Here is a 16,486-nt window from a genome sequence, read left to right on the forward strand (position 1 = left end):
GGGTGGCAACACCATCCCATGCCATCCTTACTTCTGCACTGCTGCTGGCAGCGGCTCTGCCTTCAGAGCTGGGATTCCGGCTAGCAACCGCTGCTCTCTGGCAGCTCTGACGACAGCGCCGCCGCCAGCAGCAGCACAGAAGGGTTGCAGTATGCAAATCCCCCTACAATAACTTTGTGACCTCCCTCCTTCCCCCCGTACAACTCCCTTTTGGGTCAGGACCCCTACAATTACAACACCGTGAAATTTCAGATTTAAGTATCTGAAATCATTAAATTTACAATTTTTAAATTCCTAAGCCTGTAAAATTGACCAAATTGGACCGTGAATTTGGTAGGGCCCTAACCATGTGACACTACAAGCCATGTACCACCCAGGCACCCAAAATTCCCTAGCTGATGCCTCAGCAGGATACTCTTCCTCAACCATGAGTGGGAATTGCACAGTGCCATACTCCAATACCTCTTCTACAAATGGGACACCCCGTTCTGGGATCTCTTCATCACTCATGAGAACTGCAAGTTGCCTCTTTATTGTTCCAGGGGAACCATATGGGAGGACTTGCAGGACAAAGCTCTTTTCCCCTGGACGGGCGACCTCCACTATCCTTTTCTCCCCATTCAACGCCCGCAAGTGCTTTGCAAGTTTTGCTGGGACTGAGCTACCGTAAAACTTATAGTCCTGTTCTGGCCCCGTCAGTTTTGGTTCATGGACCTCCTCAGACTCTCCACCCGTACACGACTCCACCTTTGATCTCCTCACGCAAGATCAGAGCCAAGTATGGCATCCCAATCTGGGCCCTCTTCACTTCACAGCCTGGTACCTCTGTGTTTATGAACCACACCAACATTTCAGGAAAGGTTTCCTCAATACTCAATACTACATGGATTACTACACATTAATATAGCGTCCTTTATGTGGGACTCAAATGGAATCATACTGCCACCAATACTCTGGCTCACACCCCCGTGGGACTCATTTTATCAGCCCTCACAAAGCCACCCTTCAAGCCAATGGCAACATGCTCCCTGTCCCATCTCTCCATTAAAGTAATATCCTTAGTCGCCATTACCTCGTCTAGGTGAGTCAGCGAACTGGCGGCCATGATGGTTGACCCCCCCTTGCAACGTTTGCAGTTCTCAGTCAAACCATCAAAACTGGGACTTTGATTTCAGGTGGGTCGAGGAGATGGCCATGGCAAAGGCTGTGGGTCTCTGTTGCTGGGACTGGTGTTGCTTGCATGGGGCTTTCTGTTGCCCCTCGTAGTAGGCCAGGTAGGATGTATACTGGTGGGAAAGGAACTGCTGTTGCTGGTGCCTGCATTGTGGAGCTGGGGTGTAGATCACCAGAGACTGTAAAGTGGCGCTGGAGTCCTTCAAAGAGTGAAGGGACTTGTCTGTCTTCACATAAAACAAACTGTCTTTGTCAAAGAGAAGGTCCTTGATAATAGTTTGGATCTCCTAAGGAAAGCCAGATGACTGGATCCATGAGTCCCGGCGCATGAGGACAGCAGTTGCAAGGGAGCAAGAGGACATGTTGGCTGCATCAACCGCCACTTGGAGGCCCACCTTGGTGACCAGGAACCCTTCGTCCACCAGCGCCTGAAACTGCTGCTGCTGGTCTGGTGGCAGTTCATCTGGAACTCTGCTAGCCACACATAGTTATTAAAATCGTATCTGGCTAGCAGAGACTGGTAGTTTGCAATCCTAAATTACAGTGCTGCTGAGGAATAAACCTTTCTCCCAATAGGTCAAATCGCTTAGCCGGCTGGTCTGGAGACGGTCAACTTTTGTGCGTGCTGGGGCACCCATTCCTCTGCTGCATGTACAACAAGAGAGGTAGGTGACAAAAGAGGAAGTCCACCCCCCTTAGCTGGGATACAATACCTCCACTCTGCCTGCTCTGGTGTGGGGGCATATGAGGCAGAGTATGCCACACTGCCTGTGATGGATGGAGGACTAAGAGCGCGAAGGAACAGTGATTCCAACTCTGGGTACGTGGTATGAGGCAACTGGAGAGGCATCGACCGGCACTATCATACCCTCAGCTGTGAACATAAGCCACCGCATGACACACGTGCACGTCAGCAGACATTGTTAAGAAAACCCTCCGGCTCCAGAGCCATGTCATGCATGCTCACCCCCATGTTTGGAATGCACATAGGAACCAAACACTCAAAGAAGAACTGCTGTGTGATGGTTTTTTCAGAAATTTTTGGACAGGTCATTCAAAAGAAAACAAAAAGACTTTTGCACACTTACACATCAGGAAGTTGGAATAGCCTGTTCAACATGAAGTACTGGGCTATAACCTCACAAGACCCGTTATTAAAATTAGTGGGGTTAAAGTATCAGCCTAAAATTGTATCTTTCGGCACTTTTAAATTGGGAAAAGGGCCAGCTTGGGGAGAAACTGCCTGAGCTCTACAGCTGACCTCAAATCTACTTCTAGTGTCAAGGAGGAGAGTTAGGAGACTCCTGTAGTAAGGAGAGCTCAAGAGGGATTGTCTGAAGTACAACCCAGCTCTGGGAGGAGGGCTGCGACCTCCAGAACAGGAGGAGAAACTGACTTTTACATGGAGCCAGAGTGGGTGTGAACTGGAGAGGCTAAACAAGTGAGTTATGTCTGTATAACGAGTTAATAGATCGAACCATGTGAAGGGGTATATGTTGGAACTGTGAATAAATCAGATTCTGCAAACAGTTTGAACTAACCTGCTCTGGGTAATTGCTGAAAAAGACCCAAGAGGTGCTGAGTGCAATGTACCTACAGGGCCACAACAGCCAAAAGAGGATATGCTAGAGAGACATGCCCCCATGACACATGCACACAAAAATACAATGCATAGACAAAATGGGTAAGTCTCTATATATGATGCTACACAAATGTAGTTGGTATAAATTGATCTTTTTGTGCTTACACTAACAGTGCAAAATTTAAACTGGTGTTCACACCAACTGTGCAAGGAAGACGACGCATTTCCCCCCCCCTCAAATAATTTACTTTACACAAAATTAAATTTGACTGTATGAGTTAACTTTAATGTATAGTGCTTTATTTGGTCCAAAGCCAATCAATATGACTGTCAGCCAACCACACTAACCTACATCTTCCTGTGATATTTTAAATCCCTCTCCTACAATTTTACTTTCATTCATCACAAAGCCCTCAAAATATACCTCTTCTGACAAATAAAAAACTAGAGACAAGGTGGGTGAGGTAATATCTTTTACTGGACCAACTACTGTTGGTGAGAGAGACACGTTTTGGAGCTTACACAGAGCTCTTCTTCAAGTCCTTCACCCACCCTGTCTCTCTAATATCCTGGGACCAACACGGCTACAACATTAAATAAAAAATTATGCTACTTTTCAAAGTACTCAAAGAATAAACTGCAAAGGGCAGAAGAAAAACACTACATCTGTTAACCTGTTACCTCCTATATGTGAAACACAGCTGCTGACTTACTTTCTTACATATTCTTGTCATGTCTCTGTGCTTGACTACACTACCACTTAAGTCGATCTACGTTATGTCGCTCAGGGGTGTGAAAAAACCACCCCACTGAGCAACATAAGTTACATTGACTTAAAGCAGTGTCCACACTGTACTATGTCGGGGGGAGATGCTCTCCTGTTGGCATAGCCCATCTTCACCAGATGCACTACAACAGCGCAGCTGCATCGGTGCAGCTGTGCCAATGTAGGGTGGTAGTGCAGACTAGCCCTAAAATAGCAGCAAGTACCAGATACTTCAGAGGAAGGTGCAAGAAACCCCTCCAGAGGGCTGTTATGGAATAAACTATCCACAAAGAAAGCTTCTTCCCAATTCTGATTAGTTAGAGCTTGGCTTATATGACCTAAAGCATGAGGTCTTATATCTGTTTCAAAAATCTTCTTTGGTTTTTTAATCCTTACGATAAAAAGTCAGTATTCTTGTTATCCATATAAATGTTCAATTTTAAAAAAAAATCATGCTAAGCTCTTGGCCTCAATCTTGAGGGGGTAAGTTCCATGGACTAATTGTTCTGTGTGTGGAAAAGCACCTTTCAGTACCTTGTTGCCTTTCAGTTTAATTGACTATCCATGAGAAATCCCCTCACAAAAAAGAATGTTGGGCCAGATTGTTTCAATTGTACTTTATATATGTGGCATGTCTCCACATAAGGTATCCTTAAAGGACTTTTTTCTGTCAAATGATTCAATTTCTAGGAAGATAAGAAATGCCATATTGAAGAAAAATAGTCCATTTGGCCTTCAATAATTACAAAATGAATAATTCAATTCACACAACAGAGGAAGGTACCTAATTATGCAATACTACATTGAGGTAGCTGGGGGACATTTCTTCCTGACACTAGTGGTGTTAAATTTATGTCCTGAAGTTGCCAGCCTTTCGCCATTTTATTCTTGGCGACATTAACTATGAGGGAATTCTAATTTAAGCAGAAGGATGAGTTTCCAAAGCCCTGGAAAGTTCTCTTTGAAACAGACAACATAAGAGTGATGCTCCACATACTCAATAAGAACACTAAGACACCAATTTTTCATTATCTTCTTTGGCCCAGAGATTGTCCACCTCTCAATCAGCACACAAAGACCCAACACATACATCAATCCTTGCCCATAGAGAAGGGGTGGGGAGATGTCAGCTACCTCGGCTGCTTTGTCTCCCTGTCTTCAGATCTGTGTAGACTACTTAATATGGTCAGGATACAAGAGTAGCCAGGGAATAGCACTGGAGAGGAATTAGTAAGCTGCAGATATCACATTTAGCTTCCCCTCTACACAAATTAAAATGGAAGTGAAAAGCTCAAAAGTTAATATCACCTGATTCTGTATTAACTTTTGCACAGAGCCCCATTGTGTTGCTGAACCCAGTTTAGAAGGGATTACAGGAAGGAGGTCAGCAGGGAAACCCTGTTTCAAAAGGAATGAGTGATGAGACATTGGGAGGTGGAGTTCAGGACCTCTAGAAAGACACTCCTGGCCTCCAGGAGATATCCTAAAATCTGGAAGCTGGGACTGAAATCCTGCCTTCCCCACAATGGAGCAGTCTGGTGGAAACTGTGCAAGGAGAAACTCATGGAGCTTCTTATCCTCTAGGCAAGCCTTCTCCTCATGTAGAGGAACCAATCTGGTCCCAAGTTAAACAGATACAAATTATTATTTGAGAATAGTTTTATAACTTTATTATTTCATTTACATTGTTATTTGGTTAACATCAGTATTAGAAAGATGTCCCACACTTTTAAAAGACCTTGCCAGGTGACATTTTAAAGACACTGAGCCAAATTTAGTTCTGAAGTAAGTGGCATAACTCTCTTCACTGCACTTTTCTTATTGTCTGGGTAGATTTCCAATTAAAAATGTATAATTTTATATTTTAACTATGCAAATTATTTTACCCTACATAATATATTTTTTGTATAATCAATTATTTACTATCCCCTTTCTACATGGTGAAATGTGTCAATGATGCAATATTTACACAATGGTTTCTCCAATTTCCTATGGGCCAAATCCAGTGCAGTGGCCACATCTATATTCCAGACCGTATAGCGAATGAAATCTCCATAAAACACAGTTCTAGAGCATTTCTGCACACCTTGTTCCCACCTGCAGCACAACCACACAAGTTTTATCATCTTTTGGGCTGTCCTCACCCTCAGATGAGGAAGGGGCAGGATGTGTGTTCAAAACACAATGGTTTTAGGATTTTCCAACTTTTGAATAGCGCTCAGACACACGACAATGTATATGCATTTCTTGTCAAGGATGTAAGTTGTTAGCTATGCTAAGCCTAATTAAGAACTGTCCATTCCATTTTGACCTCAGGGCAGACATACGAAGGTAATACATGGAACAAAGCTTTTTGCGTTTAAATATGAAAACCTTTCTATCCATTGTTTTATGGAGAACACATACAGCCATGCATGCAGGGAGGAATGTTCTGCTTCCTTGTTTCATCCACTGACTAGCTGGGCCCCGGCACCAATATTACTTCATTTTAATTCACTTGCAAACACCTTCTCTTGAGGAGAACTGGATAGGAGTAACTTCTGATCCTGTCAAAATCATCCCTTACTCAACCAAAGACTGCTATTGAGAGATGCAAGATACTCCCTTCCCATAACACTATCTCCAAAACACTCCCAAGAGCAAGAGGTGGGAACCAGAAATCCATCCCATACAGGTAGCAGAGCTGAACAAACACTAGGCCACTAGGATGGCCACCTTATTTTTTCATCAAATAGACTTAAGTTACTTACACTTTGTATGTTTCCCCTTGCTCACTGGGTTTTAAATATTTAGTCTCTGAACCTCGAAAGACTCATACAAATGTTTCACTTTAACAATGTGAGTAGCCCCACTAACTTCATTATTATTATTATAAACTTCAGGATTATTCATGATGCATGAAGTTAAGCACATGCTTATGTCTTTGCAGGATCAGGGTCTCACAATATCGTTTGATGTTGAAGTTCAAACATACTTTTAATTAAAAAATCAGTGACATCAGGTTCCTTAACTTACAAAAACCCTTCTTACCCTGATTTTTCTTTTTCTTCAGCCTCCATGTTTGTGTTAAGAATTTCCATTTCTTTAATATTCTCTTCCTCTTTATCTCCCAGATTGGCTTCATCTTCTGTTTTGGTTGAACTGAATTCCTTTTCCTGGTCAGACTGAGTATATACAGATTCTTGCAAGTTTTTTTTGTTTTCCTAAGAAAATATAAAAATGCAGTTAACCTACAATAGAAATCAACATGACAAACATTTGAAAAAAGGCAGACAAAACACACTTAACCAACTGGCAGAAATAATTCAAATAATTTAGGATTGTTACCATTCCCAGTATATACTGCTTTATTAAATGAGGTTTAACTTTTGCAGAAGGATTGCTTGAGTCAGAGCCACAGAATCTACCATTAATGTTTTAAATAGAAGAAACATTTAAAGTGAAGCTGCCAGAACAAATCTGCACCCAAATTTCTTTAAAAAAACCAAGCTTTAAAAACACTTTAGAAATTCTAGTTTCAATTATATTTCTTTCAATTCCAATGGAAACAACCTCTGAACAAAAAACAAACATTATTTTTTTTCTATGTGACTCAAAATTGTTTCATTGTGCCAAATTCATGAGAATCCAAAAGCAAAGCTGACTAGAAACTAAACTAAAAGTAAAACCAACTAGTCAATTTTCATTCTCCAAGCTGAACAGCACTAAAAAAAATTAACAGCATTCAAATGAAAAATAAAAATATTTTACATGTAGTCATCTTAATAATCTTAGGTCCTAGTGTTTTTATGAAATGCAATTTTTAAACTGAAAGCTTCTCTTTGATGGTTTCCTTTTAAAGATTTTACACTAAATGCAGTGGGTCTTAAAAACAGATATCAAGTAGTGCTCCTGCCACCCTTTTCAGGTGTCTTTGGTGGGGTGGTGTGTGAGTATCTTAAGGCCCTGACTTACAAATGACTTCACTCAGACAAATCTTTACGTCTACATAGAATCCCAACAACCTCAATGGTGCTTTCTAAAGGCTTAAACGTGTGCCTGAAGATCCCTCTGAAGTGCATAGGTCCTAGTCCTGCAATGCATTGCCCTGGGGCAGACCCCCTGAATTCTTGTGGAACTTTACTGATTTTGGGTTGGGGATGGGAATAGAAGGTGTCCATGCAGACGCAATGCATTGTAGGATTGAGACCTAAATCTAAAGCCAGGTTCAAAACAGAAACCCTACTATTACAGCTGCTGAGAGGATACAGCCCCTTTCAGGCCAAAGTAGGCCACACATTTTGGTATGATTTGACTGTAAGGTTCCCCAACAGCTGTGAGGTTGCAGCTGTTCTGTAGGAGGTCATGGACGTTTTGCCTCCAAGACCCTCTGTAGCAGCCAGCATACATTCAGAGATGGATCTGGCCCACAGTATGTTGTACTTATCCTCCTTTAGCTATGCAGCTGCTGTCAGCCACCAAACCCTATTTTCAAGCTGTGATATGATCAGTATTAATAATAAGGAAAGAACTATGCATTATCAAGACAACGTGCTGAACTGTTTAGGTGTTTGTTTGCTTTTTTAACTCAACCAAGGTGATTTCAGCCCTACTTAATACACTACCTCCTACTCCCCCGACAAACACTACCTCAATTTAGCAACTGGGCTTAACATAAACAAAGTATTTTACCAGAAAGGTGGGTTTATCATTTTCTTTACATTCATTATCATTCTCAGCTGGTTTTGTTTCTTCCTGTTGTATGATCACGTCTTCCTCCTCCTTATGCTCTTCTTTAACAACTTTTATTTCTTTTACATCCTGGTCAGGTTCTTCGAGCATTTTCAATTCTTTTTCTTTTTCACACTCTTTGCAGGGCTTATTTGTCATTTTCTCTGGCAATGCCATTTGAAATTCGATATTAGCCGATGTGCAGTACTCTTCAAAACCATAAAGATATCTGAAGGAAGAAAAATTACATTCCATGACATCATGCTAACATTAATTTACATATCTATTAACCTAGTGAGCTCTTTATACCTTTGTTAAAAAAGGTACATGTATTTCATAGGATACAATAAATAGGTTATATTAAAACTGTCTAATAAAATTTGTTTGTGAAAATCTGGTATCAGTTTGACCATTTTTCTTTTTTTTTTGTTTCTACTTCTTACTATACTTAAACAAATGCAAATGATACCTCTTAATCAACCAGTATTACGGAAATACCAAAAATTCAGAAAACATTTAAGAACACAAACAGGAATAAAAATATTCTACCAATTCAGGAAAGGAAAAGTCCGAAGGTAAGGCAGTGTCCAGTTTGCTCAGCCCAGCAATATGGAAACTCAATAAGTGCTTCTCAGCTTGAATGAATTATCAAACCAATTTGAAAATTATGCTTATCATTACAACTGGCATTTTCTGAGCCTCCTAGAAAGAAGCCTACTTGATTCTGATTATTAGTTATGACATAGGCCACATGTGATGGCACGTTATAAAAACTGACAGAAACAAGCAATACAAGTGATAGTGGTTTGCCTTGAAACAAATACACTCCAAACTTCAAAACTGATAATACTCCCTGGTTTCAGTGAATTTGGGGTACGTCACCCTGTAACACAAAGTGACTTTTTACTGCAATACTGCATTAAGCATTTATTATTTTGCTGCGGACATATCCCTCTATCTTCCTTTCTCAAATGCTATTATATCTGCATCAGAAAGAAGATCATTCAAACGAATCATATCATTAGCAATGACTAGCTTAATACTACGGAATTTGAACTGACTTCTTAAAGTTCTTGGAGAATACTAATGGTAACACCATACTTAAATATTTACCAAAGATTATTTCACTGTGCTGAGATTCCTTGTTCCAGAAACCTTACCCCAGTAACGTATAAATATCATTACAAACAAGTCAAATGCTTGGCTTTTTCTTTTATACATTTATTTGTATGTTGTACTTATCCTCCTTTATCCTCTTCTCATTCTTGCACCTTTTTACCATTTTATTCTATATCTTTATCTTTACACTACAGAGCTCCTCCAGAACATCTAAAGAAAATCCACAATATTTTAAGCACTGGACTAACATAAGGCTAATACCTACCAAAAGTAGGGTCTTACCATTACAATAAATATTAAAAATAAACCAAAACTTGTTAAATCCACCATCTTTTACCTTTTACTCATTTATCTAGGAATATCAGTATCAAAAAGATACATATGTGAAAGGTTCTCTCATGATACCACATAGCTATCCCCAAACACTTCAATTCTACTGACCACTTCATAACAGAGCGAGAGATCATTTCACAAACCACCTCCCACCCTCCTACCATCCCAGTCCCCTACTACTGATTCCCCATTACTTCATTCTGTGGACATCATCAAGGGCTTTGTGGACCAACATTTGACAACAGCAGTATAGAATGTATAATAATGCAAGTTTTTCCACTCCTCTGATTTACCTTCCTATATGTTTTACCCTTCTGTTTTTTGTTTTTGTTTTGTTTTTTCCCAATACAGTAAAAGCTGTGTTATCCAGAACTTTGCCAACCAGAAAGCTCTAGAAACTGGCATTTCAGGGTGCCAGATCTGGGCGGCGCTCACCTCAGGTGGCTCCCTACAAGTGGCGACGTGTCCCTGCTGCTCCGAGGCAGAGGAACAGCCAGGGGGCTCTGTGCGCTGTCTCTGCCCCAAACGCTGGCTCCGCAGCTCCCACTGGAGATCCAATGGGAGCTGCGGAGTTGGCACCTGCGGGCACAGACCGCATGCAGAGCCGTCTAGCCGAGCCTCCGCCTAGGAGCAGCAGAGACATGTTGCCGCTTGCGGGGAGCCACCCGAGGTGAGCGACGCCCAGATCCTGCACCCAGAAACCCCCAACCCCCTGCTCCGAGCCCCCTCCTGCACCCAAACTCCCTCCCAGAGCCTGCACTCCCTCCCTCCCCATGCCCCAACCCCCAGCCCTGAACCCCCTCCCACAACCAAACTCCCTCCCTCCATTGGTAAGTATAATGCTCAGTTAACTGGAATTTTTGACTAACCAACACCCCCCATTCCCCCAACATGCCGAATAACAAAGCTTTTACTGTACTTTTTTTTAAAAAAGAGCAAAAATGCATCAAAATATATACATGTTTTAAGATATTGTGGCAAACGAACCCCCATCCAAAACCCACAGATTTAAGTTCCTCTGGCACTGGAGAAGTTTTTATATATATTATTATTTTTTATTATTTGTATTATCATAGTGCCTAGGAGCCCCAGTCCTGGACCAGGACTCCATTGTGTTAGGTACTATACACACAGAACAAAAAGACAGTCCCAGCCCCACAGAGCTTACAATCTAAGTGTAAAACAAGAGACACCAGATGGATACAAATAGACCAAAGAGGGAGTACAAGGAAATCATGAGACAGATTGGTCAGCGTGGTAGGAAGCAGTCTCAGAACACCAGTGGCCCAGCTATTGTCAAGTTTTTCATAGGCTTAATGGCAGAGGAGAATTTTAAGGGGAGAAGAATAGTGAATTAGTTTTGCAGATGTGTACAGGAATCTTCTCTCAAGCATGAGAGGCAGAATGGGAGAATGCACAAAGGCGCTGGTTTGAAAAATTTCACAAGTGGGTAAAGGAGGCTGATATCATGGGTCAATAAGAGGTTAAGAGTAGACCTTTTGATGCTAAATCAGAGATGACAGATAGGGTGCGGAGAGGTCGTGAAGGACCCTGAAAGTAAAGACAAGTAGCTTATGTTTGACACAACAGAGAAGAAGAACATACATAACAGAAGAGATACAATCCTAAGTGTAGCATGAGGTAAACAACAACTTAGGCCTTGTCTACACTACGAAGTTTTGTCGGCAAAAGCTGCCTTTTGTAAAACTCTGCTATTTTGCTGACAAAATAAAACCACCTCAACGAGAGGCACAAAGGTTTTTGCGGCAAAGTTAAAATGACAAAGCATCAGCGTACATACTGCTGTTTGTTTTGTTGACATAACTGGTTTCCACCAGTATCCCACAATGTCTATTGTGACGGCTCTGTTCACTGTTTTAATCTCTGCTGCCCTGCAGGCATGCACCCCCTCCCCTGTCAAAGCTCCAGGAAGTATCTGACAGCTGAGCCTGCTGCTCTGCTCTGGGATTGGGAACTAACCATTAAGGTGGAATGCTCCTGTTCTGCCCTGCACTAGGAATACAGCAGCTGGCAGACTGCTGTTGCGGGGAGCTGGGAGCAGGACTGCTGTGCTGCTTTGACATTCCTCAGCATAGAGAACTCACAGAGCTTCTCAGGATGCTGCTCCCAGCAGCTGAGGAGGCTGTGGGAGAACTTGGAGGGAATCACAGAACCATAGGCAGGCAGGCAGAGTGGGCTGCTTTGGGAGAGACTGCTGTGCCGAGCAGAGCCGGGGGCTGACTTGGAGGGGGTGTCCCCCTCCCCCTGCCTCAGGATAGGTCGGTCAGCCTGCTGTCTCCCCAACCCCAGACACACCAACCTCCTCTGCCTCCTTCCCACCCCAAACTTCAGTTGAAAAGCAACTGGCAAACTAGCAGGATGCCCCTGGAATGATAGGATAGAGAAACTGCAGCCTGTGACACTGTACCGGCCCCATGAGGCATTGCAAACCCTTCCCAAAGCACCCTGCAGCCAGTTGCATAGTGGGATAAATACCCACAGTGCACTGCTCTCTCTGTCAGTGCAAGAGCTGTTAGTGTGGATGCGCTCTGCCAACACAAAGAGCTAGTGTGGACATGCAACTGTGGTTTTAATTAAAATGCTTTAATTAAAAGTGCATAACTTTGTAGTGTAAACAAGGCCGTAGTCCCGACTCAGTGCAGGGGATTGGACTAGATGTCCTATCAAGGTCCCTGCCCGTCCTATATTTCTGAGTCTTAAAATTCCAAAATAATTAATAATACACAATTTACAGTAACTATTTTTCATAAAAGAGGTGTTTCCACTGGAATCTATACATAAACACCCCACAATGGTATCACCATTCATATTTCATTCGTTTTACACGTGCTGTATCACTTACTTTTTGTAAGCACATTTAACATTATATCCTGCAGCTGAGTTCAACACAGGTATTCCAAGATCCTGATACACCTGCTTCCACACTGCTCCACTTTCAATCTGTTACACACAGCAAAATACAATTGTGCACATTAATCTAGTACAAAACACAAGACTGACTTAAGTCTATTATCTTTGCAATAATAGATGAATGCTAACAATTTTAAAAAAATGTCTTCAGATCCACAAAAGAATCTAGTCAACAAAAAAAATCACTGTTCTGCTGCACAGAATTATTATAAAAAGAAAAGGAGTACCTGTGGCACCTTAAAGACTAACCAATTTATTTGAGCATAAGCTTTCGTGAGCTACAGCTCACTTCATCGGATGCATGAAGTGGAAAATACAGTGGGGAGATTTAATCTCCTCACTGTATTTTCCACTTCATGCATCCGATGAAGTGAGCTGTAGCTCACGAAAGCTTATGCTCAAATAAATTGATTAGTCTCTAAGGTGCCACAAGTACTCCTTTTCTTTTTGAGAATACAGACTAACATGGCTGCTACTCTGAAACCTAGAATTACTATAATCAGTTTAGAACTTCTGTCATTTTGCATTTCAGTAAGCCACAGTCTTAAACTGCAGGAGTCAGCCAAGTGGGTTATAGCAAAAACTTACTTTGATAGTAACCTTATTTACCCAATCCAGAGTTTTAATTTAGAATAAAGAAGGCAGTTCAAACTGTTTGTGGCAATTTTTAAAGTCCTGAATGGTGCTATACCCAGGTTCCCCAGAAACTGCCTCTATCAGCTCTTCCACTGCCTTTTTACACTCTTAATATGCTCAAGTTTTGTAACCTGTTTAGTATGCTCAGTTCCAACAGTCCTCAAAAGGCACTGTAACACATCTTGTCCTCTAAGTATGTGACCTTTTCTTAGCATCAGAAGATGACACTGCATTTTACTGCATAAATATACATGACCAATTTGTAAGTTAATTTATAAGAAGATGTCAAAAGTAGGAATAGTGCCTACTTCCCCAGGAATTCCAAGTAAGTGATCCAATTGCTGCTTCAAGTTCAGTTCAGCTAATTCCAGGCAGCACAGTCTTCTATATATGATCCACAATGGGGAGGAGTTAAGGATGCCATAGAACCCTTAACTCAGATTGCTTGCATTTGAGGTCTTGTGCAGTGATTTAGAAGTCTACTATTTGCTCAGTGTCTAAAACAAAGGCTCTCTCAGACCGGTATTCATTGAATCCTCAGAGAAAAAGGAAGTATTCTGACTGACTACATTATTATACAGCAATAATTAGATCTACCGCATGTATCACAAAGAAATTAGATTATATAATTTGTTTGAATGTTTGTTTTTTTAATAATGCTGCTGGGTGTATTATGTTGTAGGATTTACTGTTCACCTAGAGTTTTTGTATAGGAGTCTTATTTACTATGACTTAAATCTAATCTATCATATTTTTTCCTCAGACTTTATGCACCTAAAATACTTTCCATCTTAACTTTAATACTTACATTATCAAATCCTCCAAGCTTGTGTACAAGTCTGAATAATTTAAAGAGATTCAAATTTCTGTATCCAAGTACAGGTCGTTTATTAATAGGAGTCCCTGTGGAAGAATACAATTATTAAAATATTTTGAAGTGTGTCTTTTTACTGAGCACAAGACCAGAAATTTATACCTATACTATTTCACGTTACTAAATATATTACTGCAAGCTCTTTGACTCTGACCATATCATGTCCGTAGTACAGTATTTATTTATTTTTCTATTTATACAATAAGTATGGCCCTACCAAATTCACGGCCCATTTTGGTCAATTTCACGGTCATAGGATTTTAAAAATCACAAATTTCATGATTTCAGCTATTTAAATCTGAAATTTCACGGTGTTGTAATTGTAGGGGTCCTGACCCAAAAAGGAGTTGTGGAGGGGTTGCAAGGTTACTGTGGGGGGCGGGGGTGTTGCGGTACTGCTACCCTTACTTCTGCGCTGCTGCTGACAGCGGCTTTGCCTTCAGCGGTGGGCAGCTAGAAAGCAGCAGCTGCAAGCTGGGAGTCCAGCTCTGAAGGCAGAGCCGCCACCAGCAGCAGCGCAGAAGTAAGGATGGCGTGGTATGGTATTGCCACTCTTACTTTTGCGCTGCTGCCCTCAGAGCTGGGCTCTCAGTCAGCAGCCACCACTGTCCGGCTGCCCAGCTTTGAAAGCAGCAGCGCAGAAGTAAGAGTGGCAATACCATATCACGCCCATCCTTACTTCTGCGCTGCTGCTGGTGGCGGCTCTGCCTTCAGAGCTAGGCTCCCGGCCTGCAGCCACTGCTCTCTGGCAGCCCAGCTCTGAAGTCAGTGCAGAAGTAAGGGTGGCTACACCGTAACCCCCCTAAAATAACCTTGTGACCCCGCATGAAACTCCCTTTTGGGGCAGGACCCCCAATTTGAGAAACACTGGTCTCCCCCCGTGAAATCTGTATAGTATAGGGTAAAAGCACACAAAAGACCAGATTTCACAGGGAGGACCAGATTTAACAGTCCGTGAAGCGTTTTTCATGGCCGTGAATTTGATAGGCTCTTAACAATAAGATAATAAATATCATAATCAAACTCTACAGCTTTATTTAAAAGCTCACTTTTATCTCAATCCACTAAAGATATTACAATTCATATGTGTGTGTGTGTAGGTGAAACAGAGGCCTCCGAACACAAGTCTTACCACACAATTAAGAGAGAAACTATTTGCTTTCTGAAAGCATATTTATTTGTAATCTCTACCTATATATCTGTTAAGGATTTGACATATTAAAGGGATATGTTTTTAAAGGCATTTCAGTTTCCCTTATCAGTAACACAAACATTCAGGTGGTATTACAAGGCACAAGCTAAAACCAGAATGAATTAAACCATTCAAATGATATTTGTCATTCTAAAATGCATTTATTGAGGCATCTTATTAAAATTATGAAATGGAATGTATGCAGTAATAGAATTAAGAACAAAACTAGGCATTAAATGCACAGCTATCTACAACACAGGAATATAGTGTGTGATATACAGGGGTATATGGAGCATATCCACTTATTTTGCAAAGCAGGGATATGTCTGCATTTTAGCATTCGTGAATGCTGAGAAGACAAAGAGGGTCAAGTGACAGACTACAATCTCCCAGATCACAGGAAGAAAAGATGGATATGGCCACACTCATTCCCAAAAATGAATTGCAAAGCAATAGTGGGTCATAGCTCAAAGCTTCAATATACATTGCATAACTGAAGATAAAACACCCACCTCTGTCTTCCATAAATTTGTATAACTGTTGTAGAAAATTCTCCCTTTCCTCTGGAAAAGGCTCTATTTCTTCCTAATATAAGTAATACAAGAAAAGAAAATTTATCACTTGTCTTGTTAAGCACTTCTAACTAGCAGACTTTAATATGGAAAACTATTGTTGCAAATGAAGTTTACATTACAAAGTTTGATTTACTGTAGAATTTAATGACACTGACAGCATGCTATACAGAGGGCATATGGTCTCTGATTGTTAAGCCATCTGGAAGCAGGAAAGGCTATTTCCAGCTAATAAAAACTATAAAACATATGGTTTGATCTTCATGGATTTTCAATAGATCATCATCAAAATGTCATAAGAATTCTTATAAATCAACACAAGCTCTCAACTGTGTTGAATTAGGCAGAAAACAGAGTCTGGTAGACACGAGTATTGCTCCTCAAAAGACTACACACAATTTTGAGATTCATTTGTCCTATAATTAGATGTGGTTATTCTTTAATGCCTGGATGGATTAAGTCACTTTTAAAGATGAAGTGGAAGGTAAAATTGTCCCTGCACTTTTTTCTTCAGTGGTTCCACAAGCCACTAGTAACACGCTGAGGTCAATGACATTACTCCTCTGGCAATGTGCATGCAGAGTACATAGTATACACA

General features: G+C 41.2%; 1 protein-coding gene across 4 annotated transcripts in view; it reads right to left on the reverse strand.

Annotated features, from left to right (window-relative positions):
* ARID4B (AT-rich interaction domain 4B) overlaps positions 1 to 16,486 on the reverse strand; it is a 139,914-nt gene that overhangs the window by 39,489 nt on the left and 83,939 nt on the right. For all 4 annotated transcript variants that reach the window (XM_073338149.1, XM_073338148.1, XM_073338147.1 and 1 more), the window contains exons 12-16: positions 15,829 to 15,901; positions 14,059 to 14,153; positions 12,547 to 12,644; positions 8,193 to 8,460; positions 6,552 to 6,724 (exon numbers count right to left, since the gene is read on the reverse strand). In XM_073338149.1, the coding sequence (XP_073194250.1) occupies positions 6,552 to 6,724; positions 8,193 to 8,460; positions 12,547 to 12,644; positions 14,059 to 14,153; positions 15,829 to 15,901 (707 nt within the window). The remainder of the gene's footprint in view (positions 1 to 6,551; positions 6,725 to 8,192; positions 8,461 to 12,546; positions 12,645 to 14,058; positions 14,154 to 15,828; positions 15,902 to 16,486) is intronic.

The sequence above is a fragment of the Lepidochelys kempii genome, chromosome 3 (assembly GCF_965140265.1).
Source record: "Lepidochelys kempii isolate rLepKem1 chromosome 3, rLepKem1.hap2, whole genome shotgun sequence".
Classification (NCBI taxonomy): domain Eukaryota; kingdom Metazoa; phylum Chordata; order Testudines; family Cheloniidae; genus Lepidochelys; species Lepidochelys kempii.